The sequence below is a fragment of the Procambarus clarkii genome, chromosome 51 (assembly GCF_040958095.1).
Source record: "Procambarus clarkii isolate CNS0578487 chromosome 51, FALCON_Pclarkii_2.0, whole genome shotgun sequence".
In the NCBI taxonomy this organism is placed as follows: domain Eukaryota; kingdom Metazoa; phylum Arthropoda; class Malacostraca; order Decapoda; family Cambaridae; genus Procambarus; species Procambarus clarkii.
The window spans coordinates 16620462-16633974 of NC_091200.1; the positions used below are offsets into that span (position 1 = coordinate 16620462).

Genomic DNA, 13513 nt, shown 5'->3' on the forward strand with positions numbered 1-13513 from the left:
TTACAGGCTATACACATTTCTCATATACAATATTTACAGCCAGTTCCCACGATATTTATTTTTTTACATTAATTAACATATATATATATATATATATATATATATATATATATATATATATATATATATATATATATATGTATATAATTATATATATATATATATATTTTATTTTATTTATTTATTTATCAAATCATCTTTATTTATATTGCATATTTATATCGGAACACTTTATGAAAAATTAATACCATATGTTTATTAAAGTGTCCAATTTATATATTTTTAGTTTATTTAAGGTTGTTTTAAATCTAAATTGCTTGTATTCAGGAGGTTCATATAGACTTAATTAAATATTACAACCATTCTATATTTTGAGCAGGGTGGGAAATAAGCATAAGAGATAAAATAGTTTGTGATAATGGTGGCGAGAAATAGACAAAACAAATCAAAATACATTTGTCTTTAAAATTTCACTTAGATGTGATGCTCTTTTCTTTCTGTGGCAGGTATTTGGATACTTTGTACGCAGGTGCGGGACCTGATTGTGTCAGTGTCAGTGTAGGTGTTGTCTCGTGCGCACTACTTGCGATGTCCGGAGTGAGATGCTTTTATTAAATTAATATGTGATTCGGAATACAAGTTTTTTTTAAGAGATAAGAAGTCCATAGCAACCCTCCGTGTCCAAGGTAATTGTTTTATCCATAGATCCGGGCGCTATAGTTTACAAAATCATATGTTTTTGTGGTTAGACGTACCAGTTTCTCTTGGGAAATTGTCTGTGACACAGATTTCGAACTCTGCGTTAAAAGGTTACCACGCTGGGTCTCATATTACCTTAAATTACAGAGAAGCCCCTGGTCTAATTGCGTGGCGAATGCGCACCCGTGCCCCCCACTCTTCCATACCCACCTGAGTTCAATTGGTAGGTGCAAGCTGTTCTAGTTGGGCACTGGTGATGGTATAAAAGGAGGTGGTGCACCGTAGCCTTAAGAGCCAGCCACAGGTGTTCCTTGGAGCGCCTACCTCGCCCCCCGCCGCCTCCTGCCCCCCCTCCACGCCCCCCCTCTCGCACCTGCTTGTATGAGGGGGAGCTACACTCTGCCACAGTGGCGGACCCTCGGGGAGGGTGGTATTGTTGAGCTTGTGCAGGTCGGGGAGTGGCTGGCCGGGGCACCTGTTGGGTGAGGTCTGGTCTTGTGGGGGAGCAGCTCTCTCTCTCTCTCCCTTTTCCTTTCTCTCCTCTCTCTCCTCTCCTTTCTCTCCATTTTCTCCTTTCTCTCCTCTCTCCTTTCTCTCCTCTCCATTCTCTTCATTTTCTCCTTTCTCTCTTTCTTTCCTCTCCTCTCTCTTTGCTTATGGCTTAAGGACTATCTTCTTGGTTTATTATGGTGACTCTGGTACTATGCGAGTCTGAATAGTTTCTCATTATCAAGTTTCAGTTTAGAAGCACTGCTGTAAATTTTTTTTGGGTATACCTGTAAGTTGAAACTTTTGCACACAAGTTTCTTAGTTTTATTTGCTTGCCTGTTAAAAAAAGGTAAATTTCTTTTCAGGTATGTTAAGGTTGTGTGAGTTGTTGTTGGTGAGAATGCAACCAAACATGGCACCACTTTATCAAAATGCTTTTAGAGTGATCTGACAGAAGTAAACCAAGTTAAAAATTAGTTTGTAAATACAAAAATTATAATTCAAACAAAGCAAGCAATGGGTTCTTTTAATCTATATTTGATAAAGTGGAAGGTACTATAGTTAGTAGGTTGGTAACTTTTTGCTTAACATTCTCCACTTCTTGTTCAGCAGTAAAGCTAGTTGGCTTTACAAGAATGTAAGAACTCTATACAGTATATATAAAAAAAAATGGTTATTGGCTTACTACCAAAGTTGAAGTTTATACATTATTGCATTCATACCAGGTAAACCTTACCGTACCTTACCTTACCTAGCATTAAGGCAACTTAAAATGTTGATCAACATTTTTGTTTATTTTGCATTTAACTGAAGCTAGAAATGGGCAAAGGAAGGCCTCCCTTGCAGGGTATGACAACATTACCTGCAGCTCTCTTGTTACATTCATCTTGGGTATGATGGGAAAATAGTTACAGCCCTGCTCTTAAATTATTTTTCTGTAATTTTTTAGTAAAATTTTGCTGAAATTTTCTGGTAGCATTTGCTTAACTCGTGTAGATCAGTCATTTTTTTGGTGGTTAGGTTTTTGTATTATTGTAGAGGCTACTGTGAAGTTGATTTTTTTTAAACTTTCGGCAGCATTTGCAATCAGAGTTCTTGATATACTTTAATAATCTTGAGGTTTTTAATACTTTAAAATTACAGATTGCAGTTCTAAATTTGCAGTTTTGTGGATTTATGCTATAGGCATTTATATACATGTCTTGACATACAGTATATTCCTTTAAAAAAGAATATTTACTAAATTGTACAATTGTCAAAGATTTTTAAACAGCTAACTGGCTTGCAAAATTCATAGCTTTGCATGTTAATCTTAAATCCAGATTTTTTTGGGGAGCTTTAAACATGGAATAGGCTACAATAATAAAACTCTTTAAAGCTAAAGCATATTAGGATAAAAAAATTCCTCCTTTGTATGTATTAATAAACATCTCCTATTTTGTCCATTACAACCAGTAGTCAGAAGTATTATTTTGCATATTGGTTTGGTGCTTTACCAATAATCAAAAGACTCTTTGCCTACTGGTACAGCAATGATGCCAATTCTATATACTATCACTGCATAAGTTGGATGTTTACACGTTTTTTTTTTTTTTGCCCATGACATATGTGTAGACCTAATAGATTTTATAAATAAAACCAGAATGTATCATTATGAATTTTTTTTTTTTTAGTAGGGATACCTTAGACCTGTGGTTTTTATTCTTTCTTGTACAGTAACAGTTTTCTGTTCAGTATCTTGGGAATGACTTGTCATGTTATCTTGAAATAGGTTTCCATTAATCAGAGATAGAAAACATCCTAGCCTTATTGAGGCTAGTCCAACTACTGACCTTTCCCAGGATGCAACCCACAATGGTTTCCTAACTCTTTGGTACAGATTTACAGCTGGGTGAGCAAGAGGCATCAGGTGAAAGGAAATGTACCCAGATGTTTGTGTTGCTGTGGAAATTGAACTTTATCTTTTTGTTGTGAACAGATTGTGCTGACCACTGGAAAATGTCTAGTAGGCTAGCAAGTAGTTTAATTAAAAGAAAATCTTTACACTATACCTATCTTGAAAGCCACATTAGTCAAAATTAACAATAGCTATGTATGATCCTATTCCAAACTAGGCTTAGGGCAAGTTTGCATTTGTTATTTAGCAGTAGGTCACCCTATTGCTCAGTGGGTCTTGTTTTCTATAGAGTACCTTATTGTATTGAACTTAGACAAACCATTACCCATTAACATGCACATAAAACTGACCGTGTTTGTTAATGGGTAATGCAAACTAGGAAATTACTTGTATTTTTCTCATAAAAAAATTTCTGATAAGACACCAAAACAGAGTGCTTAATAATATAAAACTTTAACGACCAAAACTTCCCAAGAAATTAGACACTGAATGTTGGTGTCCAGTTTGTGGGTCTCCGGATGCATACCTTGTGACTACCAAGGATTGTGATGGTTTTGGGAATCAATATCTCTGCAGCCTGGTCTCTGATCAGGCCTCCTGGTTGGTGGTCAAGTCAACCTGGATGTGATAGACCCTACTTCTTGTAGTCCGATGTATGAATTACAGCTCAGTTGGTCAGGTATAATTTGGAGGTGTTTATCAATTTCTATTTTGATTACCTTGAGAGGTTGGCTAGTTATACCCCTTATGTATTGAGGGAGTGTGTTGAGTCTTGGTCCCTGAATGTTGTTGAACAATGCACTATGTATCATATGTCTTATAAAGTTCCAGGCTGTTTTTCGATATTTAACACTGTTGCTTCTATATATTTTCCAGCACTGAATATACTTTTTAAACATGTATTTTCTTTGCTGTTTACACTGTCCTGGGGATGGCACTGACAGAAGAGTGAAGTGGTAGACTGGTTAAACTCCATGTGACCTAAGCTACCACTTGGTGATGGTAGGGCACAAAACAGATTGATTAGTTACCCGAGAAATGTTTACTTTGTACTGTACCTAGTTTTTCATGCAGTCGCTTGTTTTGTTGTTCCTATGCTTTTTTTGTCTTGGCTTTGGGTTGATCTCGAATCTGAAAGTCAGATTCTGTTTGTGGCTTTTGGCAAGTGATAATGGATCTCGGAGGCCGGGTGTTTTGCTAAGGCTTAGGGATGCTGGTACCAGAGCAGAGTTAGAAAGTCGGAAATCTCATCAAACAATATGTAATTCCACTAAAGAGTACTAACACCCTGCTACCATGTTTGGTAACATCACATCACTGACATCCAAATACTAGTCTGGCACACATGAAACACAACATATAGGAATTCGGTTTGTTTATAGAAGTGCTACCTGATGGTAAGGAAATGTAGGGTTTTAAAATATAGACCATAATGTACATGAATATACATTATAGTACAGTACTGGCAAAATTTGCTTACAAATGGGTGATGCATCTTGCTATCTTAAGACTGGCACTAATTTATTATATATATATATATGTATATATATGTATATATATATATATATGTATATATATATATATATATATATATATATATATATATATATATATATATATATATATATATATATATATATATATATATATATATATATATAAAATAATACACATACATACAAGGGACGCTGGTGGCTGAGTGGACAGCATGCTTGATACGTAGTCCTGTGAACCGGGGTTCAATTCCCAGCACTGGTGGAAAACTATGGGCAGTGTCTTTCACCCTGATGCCCCTGTTACCTAGTAGTAGTAGAGTGTGTGTGTGTGGGGGGGGGGGGGGGAATTAGTAGTTAGTAACAGTTGATTGATTGACAGTTAAGAGGCAGGCCAAAAGAGCAGAGCTCAACCCCCGCAAGCACAACTAGGTGAATACAGCATATATCTCATATTCATGCACATATACTGTACTGTACACTATGTATTTGTACAATATTATTCGGTTGTATTAATTCAGCTCCAATGACAGTTATGCTGGTGTAATAATTATTTACCAGCCAATCAATATACAATCTAATATCATTCTATTGATATTTTTTTCAGATGGAGGTCACTGGAGCAGACATAAGTTTCTCTTTGCAACATGGTCTAATCCGGGATACAACAACTGTCAATGCATCCCAACTCACACTTAAAACTTTGAAGGATCGGGCATGTGAATTCATCAATTCAAAGGTAAATGATTTGATTAAGTATTATTATGTACTTCAGCCAACATTTAAGTGACTCGAGGTTTGATCAATGGTTGCTGTTTAAATACTTGTTGTAATTTGTAAACACATTCATGGCAAATCTCTTGATGCCTTTTTTTATTAAAAAGTTTATGCTTCCTGGATTTACCCGAGGTTCACCATTTCATTAGTGGCTTCGACAAGGACAGGAAGCCAGTGATTTTTCAAGGGTTTCTCTTGGAGGAGGGTGGGGGGGAAGAGGAGAGATGTTAGTGTTTGGAAGGGGAGTCCCCTTTCTTTATTATAACATCAAGCAATGATGCCATTTCTGGGGTACTCTCTCTCCTACGTTTTGCAGGCATACCACTAGGACCTGGTTGTGGCTCACTGTTTGCTTGTCTTACCAAGAATCTGTCTATAGACACTTCATTTTTCCCCTTCATTTTAAACACTTGTCTGTAGTGAGACATCACAGTCATTAAAAAAGTTAACACAATGGCCTGCTACAGCTTTATATGGGTGAGTCTTTTCAGCAAAACTTTGCAATTCTTCCCATACTGCACACATTTTCTTAATGAGGAAGGGACATCCTCTACTGTCTACTCTCAACTATTTTCTTAGGTTGAACTTTACCACTGACTTTCTTGGGACCCATGGTGTGATATATAATAACTTTTATGTTAAAAAAACAAAAAAGCAGGCAAACAATAAAATTCTTCAAAGAATTCAAGCACAGCTGAGGTCGTCACGACGGGGGCCCATTTACGGGGCCTGACGACTGAGTGGACAGCGCTTGGGATGTGTAGTACTAAGGTTCCGGGTTCGATTCCCGGCGGAGGCGGAAACAAATGGGCAGTTTCTTTCGCCCTGATGCACCTATTCACCTAGCAGTAAATAGGTACCTGGGAGTTAGACAGCTGCTTTGGGCTGCTTCCTGGAGATGTGTAACAAAAATGAGTCCTGGTTGAGGACTGGGCCACGGGGATGCTAAGCCCCGAAATCATCTCAAGTGTGATGGGTTGTGGTATCGCAGCTATACTGAACCAAGATGGTATGGCTCTCCATCACACAAATAAACAAAAAATGCTGCTATTGGCCTTGCAGTGTGTAAGTTGCAGGTGGAAACAAATGAAAATCATCAAATAAATTATTTTAACAATATACTGAAATATTAATGAACAAAAATGGCACCTGAGAACACTTAGCAATCATATAATGCAAAGGTGGACAAGATCATATGAAATTAATAAAAAAAATAAACTGTAAAAAATTCAATGAATACAATGAATGAAGATATACTGTACTGGTTGGTTGAAGATAGCTACCATACCACCATGGCATCAGACATGGCATAGGCTGAGGGCAGACAACGGATGAGAGAGACCAAGGTGATCCAAGAGCACTGAAAGAGAGACTGGCTCTCCAGGGAGGCAGTGCCCTTTATATAGTCCGGCGGTGATGACTCACATTCAGTGTCAACACAAGGTGGACATCTGGTCAACTAGCAAACTGCTAGTTTGTGGCTGGAAGTGCCTTTGTGTTGAGCAGCACCACTGCTAGTTGAAGGCGGCTAACTGCTCGTTTGTGAAGGCAAACTACTGTACAGGTTGGTGGAGGCGTTTGGCTTACCACCAAGTCATACCAGATTGTGCCAGGCCCTAGGGATATGGAGAGGTGGAGAGGTGGCAGGACTGATAACTCATCTGGGCTGGTGTAGAGGAGGACTTCCAGTGCAGAGGCATTGAAGGTGAGGGGAAAGGCAGTTCCACTGCTATGCAGGGGATTCACATGACACAAGATATCTCAAGATAGACTTGTTAACAAACTGAGAGTGCCTCGCCCCACGCCCTCAGCACCACGTGCTTGTTCAACTCATACGTGTACCAACAGACGTCGTCTTCCAAGTAAACCGTCGTACAGCAATTCAAATTTTATAATGAATTTGACATCGTATACCAAAAAATTTGTACTTTAGGGCAGTCGGCAACCGAAGTTCCACTGTATTTGAATTCATTCAATAACCCAGTAGTGAGCTGCATCCACGGCCACTTCGTGTTGTTTGTTTTGAGAGTATCCAATGATGCTATGAAACATTCGAAACTCGAAAGACACTTGCATTCAAAACACTCTGATTTAGCTAGGAAACCTTAGTGGTCCGTGGGATTTAAAATGATGAATTTAGTGGTCAGTGAGGTCCAAAAGGTAGGCAACCGCTGCTTTAAAGCACTATGTATGCCAAACACTAAGGGGTATAATAATTTCTTCAAGAATCGGGTAGAGAGAAAGATCTGGGGAATATTACACCGAACCTGTCCCCTGAAGCCCACATCAAAAGGGGATATCATTGGTGGCATGTGCTAGGTTCGCCAATATAATAACTGCCTTTAGAAACTTGTGTAAGGAATCATTCAGAGCCTTATATATTCCATATGTCAGACCAATCCAGTTAGAAAGTTCAGAGGTATGCCACCAGGCTAACTCTGGTGGCCTTTGGAGGTTTCTGAATTTTATATAAAATGTTTCTTTATCCCCATCCTCGCTTTCCTCCACCTCACCAGAAAAGGATTGGAGAATCTCATTTTCACTTGGTACAGCATATCCTGGGTCTTTAACATCTTTTTCTAACCAGTCAACAATATCATGTTTTTCAAAATCCTCATCGGCAAATACTTTTGAACTTGTCATTTTCCTCACTAACTGGAACTCTTTGGAATTTTTTCCGCAAATTCTTCAAAGTGGACCTCTTATCAGCACTGCACACTTTTGCCCAATTAAATTTAACTTTTTTTTTAATCAAATACAGTACATTACTGCACTTTTTAAATTTTTCAAGTTTATTTTTTTGTCATGTTATCTGGGTTTTGTCCATCTTTCTCAAGAGGTAAAACCACCAAAACAACAATAAGCATAACTTTGTTGTACTGTACAATCTTTTCACAAAAGAGGCAAGTCCTTACACTGTGAACTGAATGAGAGGTGGTAGTGCCAAATGTTACTTTATCATTTGAGATTACGGTGTTAATATTGGAGTGAGCAGGGGCATTGTCAAGCAGTGGCCAAGCCCAAACTTCACTTAAATTCATCTGTATTCTTGACTTGAGAATGGTCCAGGACAGACCGAAACGTTGTCGTCCCTTCACCTTCTAGTGTGTGGTCTGGTCAACATCTGTATTCTTTGTTTTGATGTTGGCAGACTTCCTTGAAAAACAAATCATGAAACCAAGAAAGGAAAAAGCTATGTAAATCATGCATTCTTTGAATTATATTATTTTACAGGCAGACCGTTCAAATACTTTTTTAAAGATCTTGGCATTGATTAACTAACGATTGCATGTGGTTGTGTGTGCCATCTGCATTCCTGCTGACAATCTGTTTTTATTCCTCAGAGCTAAAGTTTTATCAGATGAACTCCTCCAAATATATGTAATTCATCACCATTATAAATTTTATAATAGTATAATTTATAGGAGAATGTCTATAATTTGCTCTTAAATGCTTCCACGCTGCTCTCATTTACACTCGGATTCCCATGACAGTTTTATCTTGACTGCATCGTGCTTGTGATAAAATTTGGCATTCCAACCATCCCTTGCTTTGAAATACCAATAATTTATTACCAAGCTGATTGCTAACCTGCCTGCTGTATTCCTTATTTCTTCTTTGCAAGTTGCCATATTTAATGTGCAGTACAGTGCAAACCATCTATAAATAGCCTTATCTAACTGCATGATGTGGTTACCTCAAGGTTTTCAGTCAATTTCTACTAGTGCTTGCCTCCTTGCTCACTATTAGTCATGTACTGTAGTACAGTATATATAATCGTCTCGTTTTCTGATATCATAGATGATGCTCCTGCGTACCACATATTCCCTTGCAACACTGATTTTTATGAGAGTAGAGACTAGAGGACACAGCAAACCTCAACATGGATGTAAGCAAAGTTTTTCAATGGGCTATGAAAACATATTCAATAAAAGGCAAGATCCAGCTCATTCATTTTGGTAAGGGAAGAAATAAAAAAAAAGGCATATAAGTAAAATCTCACTATAGGAAAATGACAATTTAAATGATGCAGGAGTACTGTTGAAATATTATACCTTACTTTTAAAGAACACAGTGAAGTAGATGTCACAACAGTAAGAAAAATGACAGTCAAAATAAATAGAATGTTTCAAACAAGAGATGTCAAGCTTGTACTTTTTAAGACACCTGGGCCATCAAGGGTGGAATATTGTTGCTCACTAACAGCTCCATTTAATACTGGAGATGTTACTGATCCAGAGAATGTGATGAGAACTTTTATTACCAGAATCCATTATATAGTGGTACCTTTGTTTACAATCGTAATCTGTTCCTAGAGACGCATCAACCAAAAATTCGTCGTGCCAAAATGAATTTTCCCATAAGAGATAATGTAAATTGAATTTATCTGTTCCACACTCCCAAAAATATTAGTTTAAAAATACATTTTATACTGAATAACACTCCATTTGAACTATAGGTATAGTTCAAATGGAATGGTATATCTTACCTTTATTGAGGACTTGTTGGCGTGTGGAAGATGGTGAGGAGGAGGGGAGGAGGAGAGATGTTAGTGTAAAACATCATAATAACAATAATTATAACAGCATTGATGACATTTCTGGGGTACTCTTTTATGTTTTGCAGGCATACCACTAGGACCTGGTTGTGGCTCACTGCTTGCTTGTCTTACTAAGAATCTGTGTATAGGCACTTGTTTTCCCTACGTTTTAACACTTGTCTGTAGTGAAACATCCCATTGTCTCACTATGAATGATATTTTGTTTTTCCTCTATTGTCATCCTCACAACTATTTTTTTAGGTTGAACTTTACCACTGACTTTCTTGGGACTCTTGGCATTTTATATACAGGTAATAAGAACTTTTATGTTAAAAAAGCAAAAAAGCAGGCAAACAATGAAATTCTTCATAAAGAATTCAAGTGCGACCTAGACTTGTAAACAAACTGAGTGCCTCGCCCCATGCCCCCAGCACCACGTGCTTGTTCAACCTATACTCGTACGAACAAATGTCCTCTTTCAAGTAAATCGTTGTACACCAATTAAAATTTTACGATGAATTTGACGTCGTATATAAAAAAAATCGTACTCTAGGGCAATCGTCAACCGAGGTTCCACTGTACTGTATTAAACATTAAACTATTGGGACAACTGAATTAAAATATCTCAAACTGTATTCTTTAGGGTATTGGTGAGAGGTATATAATTACTTTGCATTGTATACACAGTACTTTGTTGTACTTGTAAGATTATTGGAGGTCCTGATGACAAATTTATACAGAAAGGGTTCCTTAAGAGACCAAGATGAATGGCAGAAAGTGTAAAATGACCCTGTTGAAGGGAAGAGGTGCAATGGGTGTGCTAGGAGACAATTATGTTAACATTAAGGGGCCCGAGACTTTTCAACACCCTCTGTGTAAAGTGTGTTATTTGCCAACCTCTCAGTGTTCAGAATGGAACTTTCAGACTGAGCAGCGGCATTTTTGTGGTTAGTGGACATTAATCCTTGGAATCACCTCGAGGTACTGTACGAGCTCAGTTATCTGAAGCCCGATGAACTGGAAATTCAGGTTATCCAGCCAAAATTGCATCCGGATAATTTTTTGGCAAAACTTTGCCATATCTGGACAGAAATCTGGATAATTGGAGATTAGGTAAGGTAAATTTTGATGAACTACAGCAATTTAAGCTGAAGTTTGTTTTAAATATTTTTTATTTATAGTGTGTGGAAATTCAAATTATGATGGTTGTTTAAAAAATTTGTCAATATGGTCATTTTTGGACTTCCCCGGAATGAATTCTGCTTATCCTGAAATCTGACTTATCCGGTGATGGGTCCTTTCTATATAGCCTTGATAAGTGAGCTTAGGCAGTACAGTACTCTCAAGATCAAGGTTGTAAGAGTGGCACCATGTACAGTAGTAATAATGCATCGTGCTAATGTACATACAGTACAGTAATTCTTGTTATAAAAAAAAGTTGTGTGTCATTCAGTAATTTAACAGCAAAACCTAGTACAGTACTGTACAGTGGAACCTCAGTATTCGAATGCCATCTTTTCAATTTCTTCTAAAAATTTGACTCGGTATTTCGAGTTTGTTGATACATGTATGGGCCGACCGAGCACATGGCGCCCTCCAGTTTACAAGTGTATCCTGCCTAGTGATGACCTCGCTTGAATTCTTTGTGAAGAATTTAATTGCTTTTGTGCTTTTTTGGTTTCTGACCTTAGAAGTTCTTAATATATATATATCACTCCATGGATTCCAAAAAAGTCAGTGGTAAAGTTCAACCTAAGAAAATAGTTGAGGATGACAGTAGAGGAAAAACAAAGATCATTCATAGTGGGACAATGTGATGTCTCACTACAGACAAGTGTTAAAACATAAGGAAAACAAGTGTCTATAGATAGATTCTTAGTAAGGCAAGCAAGCAGTGAGCCACAACCAGGTCCTAGTGGTATGTCTGCCAAACGTAGGAAAGAATACCCCAGAAATGTCATCACTGCTGTTATAATGGAAGAGGACTCCCCTTCCAAACACTAACACCTCTCCTCCTCCCTCCTTCCTCACTGTGTTCCATACTCCAACAAGAGTCCTCAATAAAGGTAAGATATACAGTACTTGTACATACAGTATTGTAGTACAAAATATGACCAGTAGCATGTATAAAATGTATTTATAAGTTAGTTTTTTTGGGGTGTGTGGAACGGATTAATTCAATTTACATTATTCCTTATGGGATAATTCGTTTCAGTTTCAAATTTTTGGTTGTTGAACCGTCTCTGGGAACGGATTAAATTAAAAAACGGAGGTAACACTACTGTATAAGCTCGCTTATCTGAATCTCTGAATCTGAAGCATATCTGTGGGTTATCCGGCATTTTTTCAAAAATGCTTGTGAAACTTTAGAAAGATAGGATGTGGTTGAATAGCTTGAAAGATATGCCAATTACCCAGGATGTTGTGTGATGAGCGAAGAGGAGATTCTCCAGTCTGTTACTGGTGAGGTGGATGAAGAGGAGGATGAAGATAGCAATGAGGAACCAACACCACAGACAACAAAATACAGTTCACTCATGTCTTCTGTTGACATGCTAATTAATTTGTCATCCAACTGTGCTAATCCTGAAGTTGGAAACATGTATCATTACCTGAGGCGAACCAAAGAGCTGATTATAAAAAAAGAGGCCAATGAACACAGGAGTCAAGCTAAATTTGATTCTTATTATGTAAGAACAGCAACCAAAGGCCCTTCGACCAGTGATGCCTCACAAGCAAACCAAAGACTCAACCAGTGAGGCTTCAACATCTGGCAGTCAAGGCTGACCTTGCCATATTACTGTACAGTAATTTTAAGTGTTAATTTTAGTGTTATGTTAGGTTAGGTTACGTAAATTTTCAAGAATTCTTAACTTCAAGATGTGTAGCATCAATCAAGATGAAGAACTGCAACAAGGTAAGCCGAAGTTTAAAAATAATTTACAGTTCTGTACTTGAATATTTTGTAATTATAGTCTGTGTGTGGCAGTTCAAATTATGTTGGTTTGGTACAGCAAATTGTAAATTTTAACTTTTGTACCACTGTAAGAATTCTGCTTATCTGCTTGTCTGGCTTACCTGGCGTGGGTCCTTCCCATATACTGGTAATTCGGCTAAGCGATCTTATACAGTACAGTAATTAAGATTTCTCTCCAAATTGAGCGAACATGAACTTGGACTTGATTATGGCCTACTGGTCCATACTACCATACTACTACCTAGATCCAAATTAATGAGGTCTGAATTGGCAAGCTCTTGCCATACATTTACTCAATGTTTAACATTTGTACTCTAAGGCATATATTTCCAAATATGTTGACATAGAACTGAAAGCTTTCTGGGCCAATAAATAACTTTGTAAACGTTAAAGTAAATGTGTGTATAAAATATTACTCGTTGCTCTGCTGGGTCTCGAGCAGAACAGAATATCTACATTTCATCATTGGTCAGAGGGCGAGCCTGGTAAGTTAAAATAGTGCGAGTTAGAGAACAAGAGTCGTGCAGAAGTTAGGTTTAATATTGTACAGTGTCATGAAAAAGTTGAGAGGATGATCTTGATGTGCCTGATTTTAATAAAGCAGATTGTTATGGATTGAGAAGTTTCTTGGAGAGAGTAGA

At 37.5% G+C, this 13513-nt stretch overlaps 1 protein-coding gene across 4 annotated transcripts in view; it reads left to right on the plus strand.

The window, feature by feature from the left end:
- Positions 1-549: 549 nt before the first annotated feature.
- Positions 550-13513, plus strand: part of PKD (serine/threonine-protein kinase D3) — a 149483-nt gene continuing 136519 nt past the window's right edge. For 3 of the 4 annotated variants that reach the window (XM_069304044.1, XM_045768884.2, XM_045768886.2), the window contains exons 1-2: positions 550-686; positions 5186-5317. In XM_069304044.1, coding sequence (XP_069160145.1) covers positions 5186-5317 — 132 coding nt within the window. In that variant the 5' untranslated portion in view covers positions 550-686. Of the gene's footprint in view, positions 687-846; positions 923-5185; positions 5318-13513 lie in introns of all 4 variants that reach the window. The other variant, XM_069304045.1, reaches the window with a different exon arrangement.